The 21,639-nt window shown below is 29.5% G+C and overlaps 1 protein-coding gene across 3 annotated transcripts in view; it reads left to right on the plus strand.

The window, feature by feature from the left end:
* LOC135139564 (uncharacterized) overlaps nucleotides 1-21,639 on the plus strand; it is a 65,295-nt gene that overhangs the window by 15,927 nt on the left and 27,729 nt on the right. The window contains exon 1 of one of the 3 annotated variants that reach the window (XM_064069856.1): nucleotides 18,341-18,943. The exons of the other annotated variants lie outside the window; for them this stretch is intronic. Within the exon in view, the coding sequence (XP_063925926.1) occupies nucleotides 18,921-18,943 (23 nt within the window). The 5' untranslated portion in view covers nucleotides 18,341-18,920. Of the gene's footprint in view, nucleotides 1-18,340; nucleotides 18,944-21,639 lie in introns of those variants that run through there. 3 annotated transcript variants of the gene reach the window in all.

A 21,639-nucleotide genomic window follows, 5' to 3' on the forward strand; every position in this document is an offset into this window, starting at 1 on the left:
AAAATTGAAGAAACCAAAAAATTTAAAAAATAAAGAAAAAAATCGAAACGAAAAATTGCAAATCGAAAAATTAAATCAAAAATTGCAAAATCTAAAAATTGAAACATCCAAAAATTAAAAAAATTAAATTGAAAAAAATTAAGAAAAAAAAAACGAAAATTTGAAGAAATGAAAAAGTCAGAAAGGTGAAAACTGTGGAAACAGTGAATCGAACATTTGCAAAACCTAAAAATTGACGAACTCCAAAAATGATAAAATCAGAGCATAGATAAAGCGAACATTTGTAAAAAAAAACGAAAATTTGAAGAAATGAACAATTGAAAAATCAAAAAATTGAAAATTTAAAAATTGAAAGCTCGAGAAATTGTAAATCAAAACATGATATTTCAAAAAATTGAAAAAATCAAAAAATTACAAAATGGAAACACTGAAAAAAAATTATAAACTGAAAACTCGGGAAACTCAAATCGAAAAATTACAAAATCTAAAAAGTGAAATTAAAAAAGCAAAAAATTATGAAATTGAAAAGAAGATAAAAACCGAAACAAAAAATTGCAAATCGAAAATTTGAAGAAATGAAAAATTGAAGAATCAAAAAATTGAAAAATTAACAATTGAAAACTTGGGAAATTGTAAATCGAGAAATGGCAAAACCCAAAAACTGAAGAAACAAAAAAAAAATGAACAATTGAAAAATTACAAATCAAAAAATTGAAGAAACAAAATTGAAAATCAAAAAATTATAGAATGGAAACATTGAAAAAAAAAATGAGAAATTAAAAACTGAAGTCGGGAAATTGTAAATCGAAAAATGGCAAAACCTAAAATTGAAGAAGCAGAAAAGAAATGAAAAATTGAAAAATTGCATAATTATCAAAAAAATTGAAAAATCAAAAGATGACTGAAAAAAAATTGAAAACTCGAGAAACTCAAATCGATTATTATTATTATTATTATTACATTCAAAAATCAAAAAATTGTAAAAACAAAGATAATAAAAAAACGGAACGAAAAATTAAAAAATTAATAGTTGAAAACTGGGAAATTTTAAATCGAGAACTTGCAAAATCTGGAAATAGAAGAAAAAAATGAAAAATCGACAAATTACAAATTAAAAAATTCTATATCAAAAAATTGAAGAGACGAAGAATTGAAAAAATTGAAACGTCTGTAAGTTGTAAAATCGAAAAATTGAAAATTTTAAAAATGGTATCTCGAGAGTTGTATAACACAAAATTGAAAAAACAAAAATAATGAAAAATTGATAAATTGCAAGTCGCAAAATTGAAGAAATGAAAATTCGAAGAAACGAAAAATTGATGAAATGAAAAATTGAAGAAACGAAAAATTGCAAATTGAAAAACTGAAAAATTAAAAATTCAAAACTCAAGAAACTCGAATTGAAAAATTGCAGTCTAAAAATTGAAAAATTCAAAATTGGAAAATTGAAGAACCAAAAAATTTCAACTTGAAAACTAGAAAACTAAAGTAGAAACAAAAAATTAAAAATTGACTGTTATTTACGCCACTGGTTTTTCCTTTATAAATTTTAAACTAAATCTCTCGTTTTCCACCTGCTACAGTCCTCCGTTCCCCAATTTTCCAACCTCTCCGCCACCCAAATCAGGAACTATTTATTAATTATTACCCAGCGGAAGCCAGTTTTCTCAAAAATCCCAAGAATCCGCAAAGATCAATACTCCTGCTTATCTCGGTCTAGATTCTTGCTTCGAGGAATTTTTCGGTCACGGATTAAACTGAAAGTGACATTCCTGCAACCTATCATTAATTCAAAAAAACTTAATCAATAACATTCTTATAATTAGCTAATTAAACTCGAAAGCTACTTGAAATTCCGCTCGGTACAAGCCGCAGCTTTTATCCGCGCTAATTTATTCGCAATAATTTGCACAAAATAAACGCCGAACAACACAACTTTTTTCCAGATCTCACGCTAATGCGTGTCCATAATTCATTCATCCGTCCGAAATGAAAGCGTAAAATTGCATTAGTGTCACGAGGACGTACGCACCCATCCCAAATTCAGATTGATGTGTTACTGTGCTGGGCGATAGTTAATGGGTCGATGCAGGGCCGTGTTGGGGGGTTGCCGCTCCCTGATTGCCCATTCCGCTAAATTAAATGGAGCAGAAGTTAAACTTGTGTCGTTCGTTACAATTTTTTGTGATTTCTGTGGGTTTTTTGTACTATGAAAGTGAAAAAAATGCACAATACATCATATAAAGTATTTTAAACTTGAACGAATTTCTTAGAGATCCGAAAGCAGTAGTAGAAATAAGGATTTAAAATTGTAAATGAGAATAACATTTTTTTTAAGAAGTTCAAATGTGCAGAAGCAGTGGTCCTTCAAAATAAATCTTGTTGTCAAAATTAATTAATTAAATTGTCGTAAAATTTACCGAGGCGAGTTAAAATTTTATTGTTATTGCTTTTATTAAGTAATAGATAAAATGTTTTTATTTTTTCCACTATAATAATCTGAAGTACTGATAAGGGGCCATAAATTAAAAATGTAAATATCACATTTTTTTAAGTCATATACTTATCTAAGAAGATTCTGTAGTTTTTAGGAAATCCTGGGATATACATATACCAGAAAATATTGCTCTACTGTTATTTAAACAGCACTTCCTTTGTCCCTTAAGCACAACAATTCTGTAAAAAAGTAGATGTTATAAAATTTCAAGAAAGTTTCTGTTAGCATAATTTTGAGATAACGTTGGAACCGCAAAATAACTTCTACAAGTCGAAATCCACAAAAAAATGTTTAGATAATTTTCGAAATATGCTCAAAAAAGGTCAAACAATTGCAAAAAGGGGGTTTTTGGAAAGTTGTCTAAAAATCTTCAAAAAATTCTGGCATAAAAATCTCGAGATGATTCGAAAAATATAACAGTTAACAGTCCTGGACCAAGGTTTTCGAAAAATTTTATTTAAAAATGAAATTTGTTTTATCTCGAGAATTTTCATTATTTATTTTGTCGATTCTGGAAAAATTGTTGCAATTTGCGAAGAAATGAAGCCTAAATTAACTTCTGCAGATCGAATTCCAGAAGAAAATGTGGAAAATGTGTTTGATAATTTTCGAAATGTGCTTGAAAAAACGTCAAAAAATTATACAGGGAAGAGAAGATTTTTGAAAAGTTGACTAAAAATCCCCAAAAAATTCTGGGATATAGATCTCGACCAAATAATTCCAAAAACATAAAGTATTCGATTTGAAAATGAAATTTGTGTTATTTCGAAATTGTTATATTTTACTCGTTGTTTGTGAAAAAAATTTGTGAATGCTCTAGGAAATGAAGCGGAAAATAATTTGTACAAGTCGAAATCTACAAGAAAATGTTTCAGACAATTTTCGAAAAGTGCTCGAAAAAAGTCAAACAATTCCTCTGGGATGAGAAGATTTTTCAAAAATTGACTAAAAATCCTTAAAAAATTTTGGGATATAGATCTCGATAATATGATTCGAAGAACATAAAAGGTTAATAATTGTGCACTAAGATTTTCGAAAAATTCGATTTGAAAATGAAATTTGTTTTATCTCGAGAATTTTCATTATTTATTTTGTCGACTCTGGAAAAATTGTTGCAATTTGCGAAGAAATGAAGCCTAAATTAACTTCTGCAGATCGAATTCCAGAAGAAAATGTGGAAAATGTGTTTGATAATTTTCGAAATGTTCTTGAAAAAACGTCAAAAAATTATACAGGGAAGAGAAGATTTTTGAAAAGTTGACTAAAAATCCTCAAAAAATTTTGGGATATAGATCTCGACCAGATAATTCCAAAATCATAAAGTATTCGATTTGAAAATGAAATTTGTTTTATCACCAAAATTGTTATTTTTCTTTTATCTTGTCGATTTTGGAAAAATTGTTAGAATTTATGAAGAAATAAATCCGAAAATAATGTCTACAAGTCGAAATCCACAAGTAAATGTGTTTAATAATTTTCGAAATGTGCCCCAAAAAAACAGATAAAAAAATTCCCTCGGGACTAGAAGATTTTTCAAAAGTTGCCTAAAAATCCTCAAAAAATTCTGGGGTATAGATCTCGATAATATGATTCGAAGAACATGAAATGTTAATAATTTTGCACCAAGATTTTCGAAAAATACGTTTTGAAAATTAAATTGGTTTTACCACGAAAATTGTTACTTTTTTTTTATCTTGTCGATTTTGGAAAAATTGTTGGAATTTATGAAGAAATAAATCCGAAAATAACTTCTACAAGTCGAAATCCACAAGTAAATGTGTTTAATAATTTTCGAAATGTGCCCAAAAAAAAGATCAAAAAATTCCTCCGGGACTACAAGATTTTTCAAAAGTTGCCTAAAAATCCTCAAAAAATTCTGGGGTATAGATCTCGATAATATGGTTCGAAGAACATAAAATGTTAATAATTTTGCAGCAAGATTTTCGAAAAATTCGATTTGAAAATTAAATTTGTTTTACCACCAAAATTGTTATTTCTCTTTTATCTTGTCGATTTTGGAAAAATTGTTAGAATTTATGAAGAAATAAATCCGAAAATAACTTCTACAAGTCGAAATCCACAAGTAAATGTGTTTTCGAAAAGTGCTCGAAAAAAGTCAAACAATTCCTCTGGGATGAGAAGATTTTTCAAAAATTGACTAAAAATCCTTAAAAAAATTTAGGATATAGATCTCGATAATATGATTCGAAGAACATAAAAGGTTAATAACTCTGCACCAAGATTTTCGAAACATTCGATTTGAAAATTAAATTTGTTTTACCACGAAAATTGTTATTTTTCTTTTTTCTTACCGATTTTGGATAAATTGTTGGAATTTATGAAGAAATGAATCCGAAAATAACTTCTACAAGTCGAAATCCACAAGTAAATGTGATTAATAATTTTCGAAATGTGCCCAAAAAAAAGATCAAAAAATTCCCCCGGGACTAGAAGATTTCTCAAAAGTTGCCTAAAAATCCCCAAAAAATTCTGGGATATAGATCTCGATAATATGATTCGAAGAACATAAAATGTTAATAATTTTGCAGCAAAATTGCTATTTTTCTTTTATCTTGTCGATTTTGGAAAAATTGTTGGAATTTATGAAGAAATAAATCCGAAAATAATGTCTACAAGTCGAAATCCACAAGTAAATGTGTTTAATAATTTTCGAAATGTGCCCAAAAAAAGATCAAAAACTTCCTCCGGGACTAGAAGATTTTCCAAAAGTTGCCTAAAAATCCTCAAAAAATTCTGGGGTATAGATCTCGATAATATGATTCCAAGAACATAAAATGTTAATAATTTTGCAGCAAGATTTTCGAAAAATTCGATTTGAAAATTAAATTTGTTTTACCACGAAAATTGTCCTTTTTCTTTTATCTTGTCGATTTTGGAAAAATTGTTGGAATTTATGAAGAAATAAATCCGAAAATAATGTCTACAAGTCGAAATCCACAAGTAAATGTGTTTTATAATTTTCGAAATGTGCCCAAAAATGATCAAAAAATTCCTCCGGGACTAGAAGATTTTTCAAAAGTTGCCTAAAAATCCTCAAAAAATTCTGGGGTATAGATCTCGATAATATGAATCGAAGAACATAAAATGTTAATAATTTTGCACCAAGATTTTCGAAAAATTCGATTTGAAAATTAAATTTGTTTTACCACGAAAATTGTTATTTTTCTTTTATCTCGCCGATTTTGGAAAAATTGTTGGAATTTATGAAGAAATAAATCCGAAAATAACTTCTAGGAGTCGAAATCCGCAAGCAAATGTGTTTGGTAATTTTCGAAATGTGCTCAAAAATAGATCAAAAAATGCCTTCGGGACTAGAAGATTTTTCAAAAGTTGAATAAAAATCCTCAAAAAAATCTGGGATGTAGATTTCGATAATATCATTCGAAAAACATAAAGTGTCAATGGTTCTGGACCAAGGTTTTTGAAAAATTGTCATTATTTTTCTTGTCGACTCGTGAAAATTTGTTGGAAGTTTCGAAGAAATGAAAGCTAAAATAACTTCTACGAGTGGAAATCCACAAGAAAATGTGTTAGATAATTTTCGAAATGTGCTCCAAAAAAAGTCAAAAAGTTCCTCCGAGAAGTGCAGATTTTTGAAAAGTTTCCAAAAATCTTTAAAAAAATTCTAAGATATAGATCTCGAGCCGATGATTAAAAAACATAAAGAGTTAATAGTTCTGCACGAAGGTTTTCAAAAAAGTGGTTTGTCTCGAAAATTGTAATTTTTTAATTTGTCGGCTTTGGAAAAATTGTCGAAATTTTCGAAGAAATGAAGCCGAAAATAACTTTCAAACGTGGAAACCCAAAAGAAAATGTGTTTAGATAATTTTCAAAATGTTCTCCGAGAAAGGTCAAAAAATTCCTCCGAATGAGAAGATGTTTGAAAAATTTATTAAAATCCTCAAAAAAATTGCAGGATCTCGACTAGACGATTTGAAAGTGATTTTTTTTATGTTGAAAGTTGTCATTTTTCAGCTTGTCTTACAGTCATTTTTAAAATGCGCTCAAAAAAGGCCAAAAAATTCAAAAAATCAGATTTTTGAAAAGTTGCCTAAAAATCTTCAAAAAATTCTAAGATATAAATCTCGACCCGATGATTAAAAAAATAGAAGAGTTAATAGTTCTGGACCAAGGTTTTCAAAAAAGTAGTTTATCTCGAAAATTGGCATTTTTTACTTTGTCGGCACTGGAAAAATTGTCGAAATTTTCGAAGAAATGAAGCCGAAAATAACTTTCAAACGTGAAAATCCAAAAGAAAATGTTTTTAGATAATTTTCGAAATGTTCTCCGAGAAAGGTCAAAAAATTCCTCCGAATGAGAAGATTTTTGAAAAATTTACTAAAAATCCTCAAAAAAATTGCAAGATCTCGACTAGACGATTTGAAAGTGATTTTTTTATGTTGAAAGTTGTCATTTTTCAACTTGTCTTACAGTCATTTTTAAAATGTGCTCAAAAAAGGCCAAAAAATTCAAAAAATCAGATTTTTGAAAAGTTGTCTAAAAATCTTCAAAAAATTCTGAGATATAGGTCCCGAGAAGCTGATTTGAAAAACAAAGTGTTAATAGTTCTGGACTAAAGTTTTCAAACAATTCGACTTGAAAATGTAATTTGGTTTATTTTGAAAATTGTCAGTTTTTATTTTGTCGACTCCGGAAAAATTGTTGAAATTTGCGAAGAAATGAAGCCAAAAATGGCTTTTACAGGTCGAAATCCACACGACGATGTTTTTAGGTAATTTTCGAAATGGCCTCGAAAAAAGATCAAAAAATTCCTCTGGATGAGAAGATTTTTGAAAAGTTGCCTATAAATCTTCAAAAAATTCTCGACTAGACGATTCAAAAAACACAAAATGTTAATGTTTCTGGACTAAGATTTTCGAAAAATTCAATTTGAAAACGAAATTTGTTTCATGTCAAAAATTGTTATTTTTCATCTTGTCAATTTTGGGAAAAATGTTAGACTTTTCGGTGAAGTGAAGCCGAAAATAAATTCTACAAATCGAAATCCACAAGAAAATGCCCTCAGATAATTTTAGAAATATGCTCTAAAAAATTAAAAAAATTCATCCGAGACGAAAAGATTTTGAAATTGACTGAAAATTGTCCAAAAATTCTGGGATAATATTATTCGAAAAACATAAAGCGCTCATAGTTCTGGACAAGAGTTTCTGAAAAATTCGATTTGAAAATGAAATTAATTTTAGCTCGAAAATTGTCATTTCTCATCATGTCGATTTTGGAAAAATTGTTGCAATTTTCGCAGAAATGAAGCTGAAAATAACTTCTACAAGTCGAAATCCACAAGAAAATGTTTTTGGATAATTTTCGAAATGTGCTCGAAAAAGGTCAAAAAATTTCTCTTGGATGAGACGATTTTTGAAAAGTTGCCAAAAAATCTTCAAAAACTTCTGGACCAAGTTCCTAGAAAAATTCTGAAAAAAATTATTGCAATTATTGTAGGAATTTTCGAAGAATTGAAGCCGAAAATAACTTCTACAAGCCGAAATCTAGAAGAAAATATGTCTTGGTAATTTTCCAAATATGCCCGAAAAAAGTCAAAAAAGTCCTACAGGGGAGTATTGAAAAATTGAGATTTTTCAAAAGATGCTTACAAATCCTCATAAAATGTTTAGATATAGATCTCGACGAGCTATTTTGAAAAACATAAAGGACCAAGATTTTCGAAAAATTCAATCAAAAAATGAAATTTGTTTATCTTGAAAATTGCCATGTTTCATCTTGTCGATCATGGAAAATTATTGGAATTTTCGAAATGTCCTCGAAAAGATATCAAAAAATTCCTCCGATGAGAAGATTTTTGAAAATTTGCCTAAAAAAAATCCTCAAAAAATTAAATTTCAACTAGACAATAGTTATAAAAACATTAACTGTTAATGTTTCTAGACTAAGGTTTTCGAAAAATTAGATTTGAAAATTGTCATTTTTCATCTTGTCAATTTTGGAAAAAATGTTAGAATTTTCGTTGAAGTCAACCCGAAAATAAATTCTACAAATCGAAGTCCACAAGAAAATGTATTTAGATAATTTTAGAAAAGTGCTCGAAAAAAAACAAAAAATTCATCCGGGACGAAAAGATTTTGAAATTGCCTAAAAATTGTCTAAAATTCCTGGGATAAAAACATAAAGTGCTCATAGTTCTGGACAAGAGTTTCTGAAAAATTCGATCTGAAAATGAAATTAATTTTAGCTCGAAAATTGTCATTTCTCATCATGTCGATTTTGGAAAAATTGTTGCAATTTTCGCAGAAATTAAGCTGAAAATAACTTCTACAAGTCGAAAGCGACAAGAAAATGTCTTCTGATAATAAATGTGCTCGAAAAAATGTCAAAAAATTTCTCTTGGATGAGAAGATTTTTGAAAAGTTGCCTAAAAATACTCAAAAAATTTTGAGATACAGATCTCGACGGGTTAATTCGAAAAACATAAATCACCAACATTTTCGAAAAATTCTATTAGAAAATGAAATTTTTTATCTCGAAAATTGCCATTTTTCATCTTGTCGACTTGGAAAAATTGTTGGAATTTTCCAAGAAATAAAGCTGAAAATAACTTCTACAAATAGAAATCCACAAGAAAATGTCTTTGGATAATTTTCGAAGTGTGTTCGAAAAAAGGTCAAAAAATTCCTCCTGGATGAGACGATTTTTGAAAAGTTTTCCAAAAATTCTGGGATATAGATCTCGAGGAGCTGCTTCAAAAAATATAACGTGTTACTGGTTCCGGACCAAGGTTCTCGAAAAATTCGATTTGAAAATTATTGTTTCCTTTTTCGTCAATTTTGAAAAAAAATGTTGGAATTTTCGAAGAATTCAAGCCGAAAATAATTTCTACAAGCCGAAATCTACAAGAAATATCTGTGGGTAATTTTCGGAATGTGTTCGAAAAAAGTAAAAAAATCTACAGGCGATTATTGGAAAATTGACATTTTTGAAAAGTTGCCTAAAATTTTTTTTTCTCGAAAATTGTCATTTTTCATTTTGCCGATCTTGGAAAAATTATTGGAATTTTTGAGTAATGAAGCCAAAAGCAAATGGTACAAGTAGAAATCTACAAAAAAAAGGTGTCTAGGTAATTCCAAAATATGCTCGAAAAATGGCCAAAAAAGTTAGAAAACGTGCTATCGAAAATTGCCAATTTTAATTTTATCGTTTTTGAAAATATTATTGAAATGTTCTTAAAAATTTTGCTAGAGATGGACAGAGAATTTTGGCATCTATATATACAATCACTCTAGACTCGGAGATTATTCGTCTCGGACATTTTCTTAAATTTTTAAAAAACGGTCCAAGTAGCAGAGCGTGTTCAAATTTACTATAATCTTGTGAATTAAACATATTTAAAAAAAATTTCATTGATTCCACTCATTATCAATAAGCAATCACATTTCCATGAAAACATTGCTCAATTTTAGCGTTACTCGAGATAATTCTAAAAATTCTAACACCATCTCCAACAATCCTCACTATTTTTTTATTTGTTGACTTAACGATTCGTTATCATTATTGCTAGCTTAAGGATTTAGAAACACAAGTGTGCGACTAGTGCGTAAACTAAATTTTTCAGGGTCACTAGAACAAACAAAACGCTAAAAAATTCCATTTCGTATGCAAAAATACATAGTTTCTAAATTCTCGAAAAATCACCGACGTCGCGCAAAATTAAGCAAACTCATTGCACATTATACACATCATTTGTAACAATGGATTATTAAAGTGCATCTCAAAATTGCGTATAATGAGCTATAAATAGCGTTACATGATCAATTCAATTACAACAAAAACCTCTTAATTATTTCATCTTTCTCACGGTATTAGTTTTAGCAGCGTAACGTAAACACATTATATGCAGATATGGTTGTTTTTATGGTTATTATTCCAATAAAGTAGTAACTAAAATTGCTGCTTTTCCGACAAAACATGTAATGTTTTTATCTAGCCATTGATAACGAGCACGCTTTTCACGAGTTTATGACTGTGAGCTAGGAATTTATACACAATGTTTAACATTCTCGATAACTGTTGAATAATCGCCTTGTATCATGTCACATGAAATTTAGTCTAGCATAATCGTACACAATATCACTATTAAAATGAATAAATCAAATTATTTTTAAATAACTAATAAAAAAGTGAAAACAAATTAATTTCCTTGTTTACAACAAGATATCATCGTCAACGTAAAATTCTAATTAACCTTCAAGCACTCCTAAGACGATCAGTCACTGAAACGTAACTCAAGTGCACCATGAAGATCAATCAAAACGTTCCGCTTTAGTGCCGTCTTTTTTATCCTTGGTTCTAGCTGGCATGCAAATAAAATAGTGTTCCTATACTATCGTACCCTAGATACTACAGGTTTAATAACACTAGCAAAAATGCAAACATTCCGTCCAAAACCTGTCGAAATTAATGAAAGCTTCCTGCAGTAGTTTGTAACATCCTGAGCCGGCAACAACTTTGTAAATTTTAATTCTTTCTGGTGATGATTCTAACTATGGATTGCAAGTTTATAGGGGGTGGGGTAAAAATATATAGAGTGGTTGTAGTCGCCTAGAGGTAATTGAGAGCTTATGGTGAAAGATATCCGTGATGTGATGCAAATCGTTATTTTGCAGTAAGTATTAGAAATAATTTTTCAGTCATTAGGGTCGACAAAGTAGTAGTTTTGTATGGCAATTCTATATAAAATTTCCTGTGTACTTCAGGGGTCGATTCTAGTTCATCGTTCGTTGTTGCGTTTTATGACTGATTTACTCGATGTGTTAGAGCGTAATAAATTTTTATGTTGCAACAACTTCCACTTGTTCCCAGTGATATCTTCTTTAAATGTCTTAAATTGTTATGTAATGTCTTACTAAGAAAGGAATAAATAAGCACTAAATGGGGACATATTAAATTGCGCTACCGCATTTAAACATTTAATGACTTTGGATAATTTTCTTTATATTATTAACATCGTTACAAAGTCCGTTTACACTTTTAGTTCTTTTTATGAAAACATTTTTCGGCAATGATTTCCGTCTTGATTAAAAATTTAATAAGGATGCCGTTCTAAAAAAAAATATTGTATAAACATTTTGTTTTCACTAATTGCGTGGGTCCAGTAATATCGACTCTACCTGGAAATTTACGTCAGAATGCGTTCAAACCATGATAGTTCTTAAAACTCCTATCTTTACTACGTGTAATAACTATTTGATAAAATAACCACTTACGTCTTAAAACATGAAAACATTTTTATTGCAAACGTATAAGATACTATAAATAACTATACGTATTTTCTTTATTCGCTGTTGTTTTTAGAATTGTATATACTTGGTGTATAAAAAAATTAAACGCTAGATAACATTAGATCTTTTTTGCTTGTAACCTTTTAATTCCGTTGTAAAATCTGGTGTTTTCAGTATCTTGTATCTTGGGCCAAAAAAAGTAATTTGAAAAATCTTTTTTCCGAGTTTTCGATTTTTCAATTTTTCGATTTTTGGATTTTTCGACTATTCAATTTTTCAGTTTTTCGATTTTTGGGGTTTTTAATTTTTCGATTTTTCAATCTTCAAGTATTTCGATTTCTTGACTTTTCGATATTTTTGGACATTTCGACTTCGTTTTCTCAATTTTTCGAATTTTCGATTCAAAATTTCGATTTTTCGAATTCTCTATTTTTCGGATGCTTTATTCAAAGTTTCGATTTGTCGAATTCTTGATTTTTCACTTTCTCTATTTTTGGTATTTTCTGTTTTCAAATATTTCATTTTCTTGTTTATCCGACTTTTCGACATCTCAATTTTTAGATTTTTTCACTTTTTGATTTTTGGACTTTTTCACTTTTCGATTTTTGGATTTTTCGACTTTTCGATATTTAGATTTCCCGAATTTTTCGACTTCGATTTCTGAGTTTCTCCATTCTTCGAGTTTTCCAGTTATCCATTTTATAAATTTTCGATTTTTTTGATTTATCGATTTTTAGATTTTTCGACATTTCGGTATTCGATTTTTTTATTTTTAGACATCAATTTTTCGACTTTTTGATTTGGATTTTCCGACTTTTTGCCTTTTTAATATTTCGATTGTTATTTTTCGACTTTTTGATCTCAATTCGCTTGACGAGTAGAGGAGCGGGAAAACACCCTGATATGGACTTGGGGAAGGTACAATGGACCCAAAGGCGAGGCCTAAGTGCCGGCTGGCCACGGTCAGCCCCCATAAATTAAGAATCCACAATCCAGAATCCAGATCTCAATTTTTAGATATTTTCATTCTTCGAATTTTGAATTTTTCGATTTTCGACTTCGATTTTTCTGTTTGTCGATTGTTCTATTTTTAGTTTTTCGATTTTTCAGTTTCTCGATTTTTGGTATTTTCCATTTTGGATTTTTCCACGTTACGCATTATTTCAATTTTTCGACTTTTCGATTTTTCAACTTTTCGATTTTTGGTGTTTTCCATTTCCGATTTTTCAATTTTCAAACACATTTAAATTCTCGGATTTTTTGACTTCTCGATATGTCGATTTTTAGATTTTTTTACTTTTCGGTATCTCAATTTTTGGATTTTTCCACGTTACACATTATTTCAATTTTTCGACTTTTCGATTTTTCGACTTTTCGATTTTTCAACTTCTCGGTTTTTCAACTTTTCGATTTTTGGTGTCTTCCATTTCCGATTTTTCAATTTTCAAACACATATTTAAATTCTTGGATTTTTTGACTTCTCGATATGTCGATTTTTGGACTTTTCCACATTCCGATTTTTGGATTTTTCAAATTTTTGATTTTTGTTTTTTCCGATTTTTTGACATTTCTTGTCAATTTTTCGATTTCTCAATTTGTGGAATTTTGGACTCGATTTTTTAATTGTTAGATATTTCAATTTCTCGATTTTTCTATTATTCAATATTTCGATTAATCGAATTTTTGAATTTTTGATTTTTGTTTTTTCGACTTTTCGGTTATTTCAATTTCTCGATGTTTCGATTTTTCAATTTTCTACATCTTGATTTTTCCATTTCTTACCACTTCACTGTTTGATTACTCGATTTTTCGACTTTTCGATATTTCGATTTTTCGTTATTTCGATTTTTAGATTTGTGAGTTTTTAGATATCTTAATTTTTGGATTTTTCGAATTTTCGCGACTTTTGAACTTTTAGATATTTCTATTTTTCGACTTTTCGACTTTGATTTTTGTTAGTTCAATTTTTCGACTTTTCGATTTTGGAACTTTCCGATTTTTGGATTTTCCGATTTTTCAACTCTGACTTTCTGACTTTTCGATTTTTCGGTGTTTCGATTTTCCTTTTAAATTTTTCGATTTCTCAATTTTCGGAAATTTCAATTTTTTGATTCTTCAGTTTCTTGATTTTTCGATTTTCGCTATTCGATATCGCTATTTTTTAAATTACCGCCTTTTCAATTTACCATTTTTCGGTTTTCTACTTCTCTGTTTTGGAATTTTCGACTTTTTGATTTTTCAATTTTCTAATTCTCCGATTTTTGAACTTTTCGATATTTCAATTTTTGGATTTTTCCACTTTTCGATTTTTGGATTCTTCGAATTCTATCCGAAAAGTCAGGAAACTAAAGAATCAAATGAAGAATCAAATCTCGAAAATTCCAGAAATTGATAAATCGAAAAATTGAAAAGGAAATTCGAAATCTGAAAAATCGAAAAGTCGGAAAGTCAAAGGATCGAAAAATCGGAATATCCAAAAATCGGAAAGTTGCATAATCAAAAACTCGAAAAATCGAAATATCCAAGATGTCAAAAATCGAAAATCAAGGAACTGAAAAATCGAAGTAGAAAAATAGAGAAATCCAAAAATCGAAATGTGGAAAAATCCAAAAATTCGAAAGATGCAAAATCGAACATTCGAAAAACTGAAATAACGAAAAATCAAAGTCGAAAAATCGAAAAACCGAAATATCCAAAAGTTCAAAAATCGAGAAAGAAAATCGAGAAATCAAGAAACTGAAAATTCCAAAAATTAAAAAAGCGAGAATTTGAAAAATCTAAAAATCAAAAAATCGAGAAATTGAAAAGACACAAAGTCGAAGAATAGAAAAATCGAAAACTCGAAAATTCCAAAAATTGAGAAATCGAAAAACTGAAAAGGAAAAACGAAAAATCGAAAAGTCGAAATGTTAAAAAGTCGAAAAATCGAAAAACCCAAAAATCGAGATATATATATATATAGAACAATAACTAAACGACTTATTATATCAAAAAGTCCAAAAATCGATAAATTTAAATACTCGAAAATTGAAAAATCAAAAATGGAAAACAGTAAAAATCGAGAAATTGCGAAATCGAAAACTCGTAAAATCGAAAAATAAAAGAATCGAAGAAAAATCCAATTATCGAAAATTGAGAAATCGGGAAATTAACAAGAAATGTTAGAAAAGCAAAATATCGAAGAGTCGAAAAATCCAAAAACCGAAAAGTCGAAAAATCGAGAAGTTGAAAAATCGATAAGTCGAAAAATCAAAAAATCGTGAGGTTGAAATATTTGTAAACTGAAAAACCGAAAATGGAAAAGATCAAAAATCGAGAAACCGAAAAATCGAAGTCATAAAATCGAAAAATGAAAAATCGAAGTATCAACAAATTGAAAAATCGAAATCGAAAGATCGAAAATCCCAAAAATTGAAAAATCAAAATATCCAAAAATTGAGACATCGAAAAACCGAAAAATCGAACATTTGAAATATCGGAGAAGCGAAAAACTGAGAAGTCGAAAAATCGAGAAGTTGAAAAATCTAAATCTAAAAGTGGAAATAACGAAATTTCTCCCCATATTTCCGGGTTTTACTACGTTCGGTGTCTACAACCAAAGCTATTAAAAATTATTCCCTTTGATTTTAACGCTCTTTTTATCACCGCTGAATCAAAAGGTACACAAATAATGTATTTGAATGAAATCAGCTTTTGGATGGAGGTAATACTACGAGTTACTGTTTTTTAAATATTTTATACTATTAGATGACTCGTTTGGTCTATATTTGCATTTTAAAATATGTCGATTCATATGCATTTTGTGGGATTGAATAATTATTTGGTGACGTCATTCAGTTTCTCGAAGGGATGAATAATGTTTTGTAATGGTAAATCCTGTCGGTGCTTTCACTTCGATCACAGGACACAGAAAGACAGAAAAACAGAAATATGGAAACTCGGAACAAAAACAGAAACAAAGAAGAAACAGATAAGCAAAATGAAAAATCGAAAAAGTGGAAATTCTAAAATTGAAAAATTGAAAGGACGAAAAATGTAAAAATCGAAATATTGAAAAATTGAAGCTCGAAAACCGAAAAATCCAAAAATGGAAATATCGAGAAATTGGAAAACCGCAAAGTCGAAGAATAGGAAAATCGGAAATTGAAAAAGTGAAAATCAAGAAATCGAACATACGAAAAATCGAGAAACGAAAAAAAACTCGAAAAATTGAAAAAGAAAAACGAAAAATCGAAAAACAGAAAAATCAAAAAGTTGGAAAGTCAAAGAGTTCAAAAATCGAAAAATTTCAAAATTAAAAAGTCGAAACATTGAAATAACGAAAAATCGAAATATCCAAAAGTTCTAAAATCTAGAAATCAAAAAGTATAGCTATTATTTGAATTTTCGATTTTTCAGTTCACGATTTTTCGATTTTCGACTTTCAGTTTCAAAATTTTCGAATTTTTGATGTTTCAATTTCCTAATTTTTCGATTTTTGAACTTTTCGATATTTCGATTTTTGAGTTTTTCTACATTTTCGATTGTTGCATTTTTCTATTCTTCGACTTTGTGATCGTTCAATTGCTTGATTTTTTGAATTTTCGATTTCTCAATTTTTAGATTTTTGAAGTTCTCGCTTTTTTAATTTTTGGATATTTCTATTCTTCGACTTTGTGATTTTTCAGTTTCTTGATTTCTCGATTTTTATTTCTCGATGTTTGATCTTTTGGATTTTTCGAATTTTGGACTTTTCGCTTATTGGATTTTTCTATTTTTCGACTTTTTGATTTTTCAATTTCTCGATTTTTCGAATTTTCGATTTTTGGATTTTCCTATTCTTTGAGTTACCGCTTTTTAGATGTTTCAATTTTAGATTTTTCTATTTTTCTGTCTTTTTCTCTTCCTTCTTTGTTTCTGTCTTTCTGTCTTCTGTGCTCGTAGTAAAAGCATCGACATGGTTTAGCAATTTTCCGATTTTTGGATATTCCGATTTTTCGATTCTTAGACTTTCCAGCTTTTCGATTTTTCAGTATTTCGATTTTCCTTTTCAATTTTTCGATTTCTCAATTTCTGGAATTTTAGACATTTGATTCTTTAGTTTTTTGACTTTTCGATTTTTTAACTATCAGGTGCAGCTATCTTTCGAATTTTCGAACTTCAGTTTAAAAATTTTCGATATTTCGACTTTTGAGTTTTTCTACATTTCGGTTTTTGGATTTTTCTACTTTTCGTCTTCGGTTTTTCAGTTTTTGATTTCTGTGTTTTGGATTTTTGGATATCGACGTCGATTTTTCGTTATTTCAATTTTTCGACTTTTCGATTTTGCAACTTTCCGATTTTTGAATTTTCCGATTTTTTGATTTTCCAGTTTGTCGATTTTCGGATTTTTCGATTTTCGACTTTTCGATTGTTGGATTTTTTTATTCTTCGACTTTGCGATTTTTCAGTTTCTTGATTTCTCGATTTTTATTTCTCGATTTTTGATCTTTTGGATATTTCGGTTTTTCGATTTTTAGACTTCGACTTTTGGTTATTTCATTCTTCGACATTACGATTTTTCAGTCCTTGGATTTTTGATTTTCCTCCTGAATTTACTTTTTTATTTTTCAGTTTCTCGGTTTTTCGATTTCTCAACTTTTCGATATCGCGATTTTTCGAATTTTGGACTTTTCACTTATTGGATTTTTCTATTTTTCGACTTTTTAATTTTTCAATTTCTCGATTTCTTGACTTTGAGTTTCCGCTTTTTAGATGTTTCAATTTTAGATTCTCCAATTTCTCGATTTTTGTGTCTTTTTCTCTTCCTTCTTTGTTTCTGTCTTTCTGTCTTCTGTGCTCGTAGTAAAGGCATCGACATGGTTTAGCATTACAACATTAATCCCTTCGAAAAACTCAATGACGTCACCAAATAATTATTCAATCCCCATATAATGCATATGAATCGACATATTTTAAAATGCAAATATAGGCGAAACGAGTTATCTAATCGTCCAAAAAATTAAAAAAATAGTAATCTATGATTAGTATTATCTCGATCAAAAAGCTGACATCATTCAATAAAATATTTGTGCACCTTTGACTCACCAGTATTACTAAGAGCGTTAAAATCAAAGGGAATAATTTTTTGAAATTAAGTTTATAGTTTTGTGGTTTTTACTAATTAGAAAATTTTACATCTATAACATACCTACATGCGTCAACAAAAATCCAAAAAAATATTTTAACCGCAATCGTTAGTTTCGGGTAATTTATTTAATTAAAAAAAAATTAGTAAATCGCCTTATCTTAATACCTTAATATATCTGTTTACATTATCGCTGACGGCGACCAGTGACGCATCGATAACATACGTTCAGTTACAAAGTACACAATATTTGAAAATTTTCAATGAACATTCAAAACTCATTTGCCACTGTAAACCTCGCCAGTGATCTGCAGCTTTCCGCCTTATCGCATCTCGGAAGCCGCTTCCCGTCCGACGTAAACCGATAAAAATTGCACCAATTACATTATTTCTAACCAATTAATTACGCTATCGCGTCGAACATCGTTGCAAGGTAAATTGCAGTAACCAACAACGTGAAACCAACATGAATAGCGCCACTGAAGGCCATTTATCACCGATCCGATATGCTGTAAAGCAGTGGCTTTCGACTTTTCGTCCAAATTAAGCGTTATTATTGTAGTTTAAAATTTACGGCGCATTGTTACGCGTTTGTTTAGTCAACTGATAACAGGTTAAATATTTTGCCTTAGGAAACCATCAAGGATCACACGCAGCCATCCTTCGGCAAAAAGTGGTGGCAAAAACGTATAAGAGTTAGTGATAAAATTTATTGTAAAACAGTGCGACGCGTTCTTCCATTTCCAGTCGGCGGTTCCGCGACATTGCCCAACTCACAATTCTCGTGAGAAAATTATTGCCCAATTTCGGCTATTGCGACTATTAGTGATATCAAGATCGGTGACTAATTTTATCTGGATTATCGGCTAGTGCTCGATAGCTTCCTCCAGGAAGTGGCGAGAATTCGCGTTTCTGCCGAAAACGCGGCTGTGGCGCATGCCCGTGCTGCGGGGTGAGCGAACGAAAACCCTAAACAACCCTCAGATGTGCTGAAATCTGCAAAGACTTGGTGCAAGTGCAGTGTAAACACGATCAATACGGGAAGATGTCGGCGACGAGCACCCCCAGGTATGGTTTTGCGGGAGCTAGAGCAGGGTTGTGTGGGAATTTGCATAAAAATCTGCCGGACTGACCCTTGTGACCGGGAAGGTGATATTTGCATGGATATGGTGTGCCGGCCGGCCTTGCCAGGCAGATGTGCTGATAACAGGCGGCATTGTGACGCGTGTTTTGATAATAATGTATCGGTAATGGGGTATTAGGCGCTGTTTATATCGGAATCGGGAGATTTAGTTGTTTTTTTACGTTGATTTGAATTATCTTGGGTTATGTGGTTCCCTAATGTTAGGTTTTGTTAAAGGCAACCTGTTTGCGTTTTGTTGATGCGACGTTGCGAAATACGGAAATAAGTTGCGTTTTTTATTTTGATTTATTTAAATTGGAGTTTACAATGTTCAGAAAGAAATCCTAGTTTTTGGCACTTTATTATGATTTTAATACAAGACGCATCAGAAATGTGGAGCATACCGTTAAGAGATAATTTTTCAAGCATGACTTTACTAAAAACAAGATTATGCACAAGGAATTAATTACATAAGAACTAGTTTTATTAATAACTTAAGCTGGACAACAGTGTTTTTTTTTCAAAAGAAACGCGAAAACGGATTATTTTTTTTTTTTTGTTAATGAGGCTATGTTGATGTCAGAATTAGCTTCCGTTTTTTGTAATTAGATGTTACTGTTTCGAGATCGTCCAGTTCATTTTTTTTTAATATTTTGGGAGCAAACAAACTAAAAACATTATTTTTTTGCAAAATTTGTGTTCTCGTCCCCACCAAAAGTTCGCTGATTCTATTTCAAAATTTTGTGAAATTCAAAATCGTGGCCATTGATGACGTCATCAGGACTTTTGTTCTAAATAATAGCCCTAGTACGATTTTTTCTTAATTATCGACGTACCTACTATTTGTCGTATGAAACCCTTATTCTTTGTGAAAAAACATCTACTGATTTTGCTTATACCGAAAAGTTAAAAAAATTACCATCTTTTTTGTAAAGATGATGTTATATTCCGAATTTGAACTAAAACTCTCGTCAATTTTATGAAATAAACAGGAAAATTTGGCTTGAAAATACTTTTCTTAACTGCTTGTTTCCAAGAATATATGTGCAAGATTTAAAAAATTAGGCATTCCGTGTTTTATGAAATAAGTAGTGCGTTTTTTTCCAAATTCTGGTTTCAATGATGGAATAAAAATCCCTTTTGAATTACTATTTTCTTGAACTTCTATGAATTTCGGGGAAAATTATATGTGTTGTGAAATAATATAGCGAAGATTTTTCAAAATTTTGATTTCAAAAATGAAGATGGAAATATTTGTTAATAAATTACTATTTTCTTGAGTTCTATCAATTTCAGGGAAAATTAAACATTAAATTTGTTACGAAATAACTAATGCAGAATTTTCAAAATTTTGGTTTCCAACATCAAATTACTGTTTTGTTGGACACTTACCGAAGATTTTTTAAAATTTTTATTTTTAGCATGGAAATGAACGTACTTTTTAAATTACCATGTGGTTGAACTTCAGTGAATTTCAGAGAAAATTATATGTGTGTACTCATTAAATTATTCAAAATTTTGTTTCCGACATTGAGATGGAAATTTCTGTTAATAAATTACTATTTTTTTGACTTCTGGGAATTTCAGGAATGTTTGGAGAATCCATTTTTAGATTGATATTTTGTTGAACCCCTATGAATTTAAGGGAAAATTCTTTGAATGTAATAATTAGGGATTAAATTTATTACGAAATAAGTAGTGCAGTTTTTTTCAAATTTTGGTTTCTATAATTGAAATAAAAATCGCGTTTCAAATTACCATTTTGTTGAACTTCTATAAATTCCAGGTAAAATTACATCTAACTAGAGAAAATTTTTCAAAATTTTGATTTCAGAGATTGACATGGAAATCTTTGTTAATAAATTACAATTTTTATTTTTAGGTTTAAATTTGTTATGAAATAAATAATGCAGATTTTCAAAATTCTGAGTTCAAAAATAGACATGGACATCGGTATCTATAAATTACAATTTTTTGACCTCGATAAATTTCGAAAATTCTTTGATTTTTCGACTTTTCGATTTTCCGATTTTGCGATTTTTCAGTATTTCGATTTTTCGATTTTCCTTTTCAATTTCCCAATTTTTAAAATTTTGGACTTTTTGATTTTTCAGTTTCTCGATTTTTGGAATTTTCGACTTTTCTCCTTCGATTTTTCAATTTGTCGTTTCTTCGATTTTTTCATTTCCCGATTTTTACTTCAACTATTTCAATTTCTGGGTTTTTTGATTTTTCGATATAATAAGTCAGTTAGTTATTGTCCTATATATACCTCGATTTTTGGATTTCTCCACTTTTTGATTTTTCTATTTTTGGACTTTGATTTTTCAGTTTCGTGATTTCTCGATTTTTCTATCTCGATTTTTGAACTTTGGGATATTTTGATTTTTAGACTTTCATTTTTTGTTATTTCAATATTTTGACTTTTCGATTTTGGAATTTTCAGATTTTTGGATTTTTTGATTTCTCAGTTTTTGAATTTTCGACTTTTTCATTTTAAAAGTTCTCGATTTTTCGATTTTTCGATTCTTCAACTTTTCGATATCGTCATTTTTTGAATTTTCGATTTTTCGATTTTTCAGTGTTTCCATTTTCCGTTTCAATTTCCCGATTTCTCAACTGTGGAATTTTGAAATCTTTA

Source organism: Zophobas morio, unplaced genomic scaffold (assembly GCF_036711695.1).
Source record: "Zophobas morio isolate AGI-343-1 ecotype UQ-CSIRO unplaced genomic scaffold, CSIRO_AGI_Zmor_V1 ptg000031l, whole genome shotgun sequence".
NCBI classification, from domain to species: domain Eukaryota; kingdom Metazoa; phylum Arthropoda; class Insecta; order Coleoptera; family Tenebrionidae; genus Zophobas; species Zophobas morio.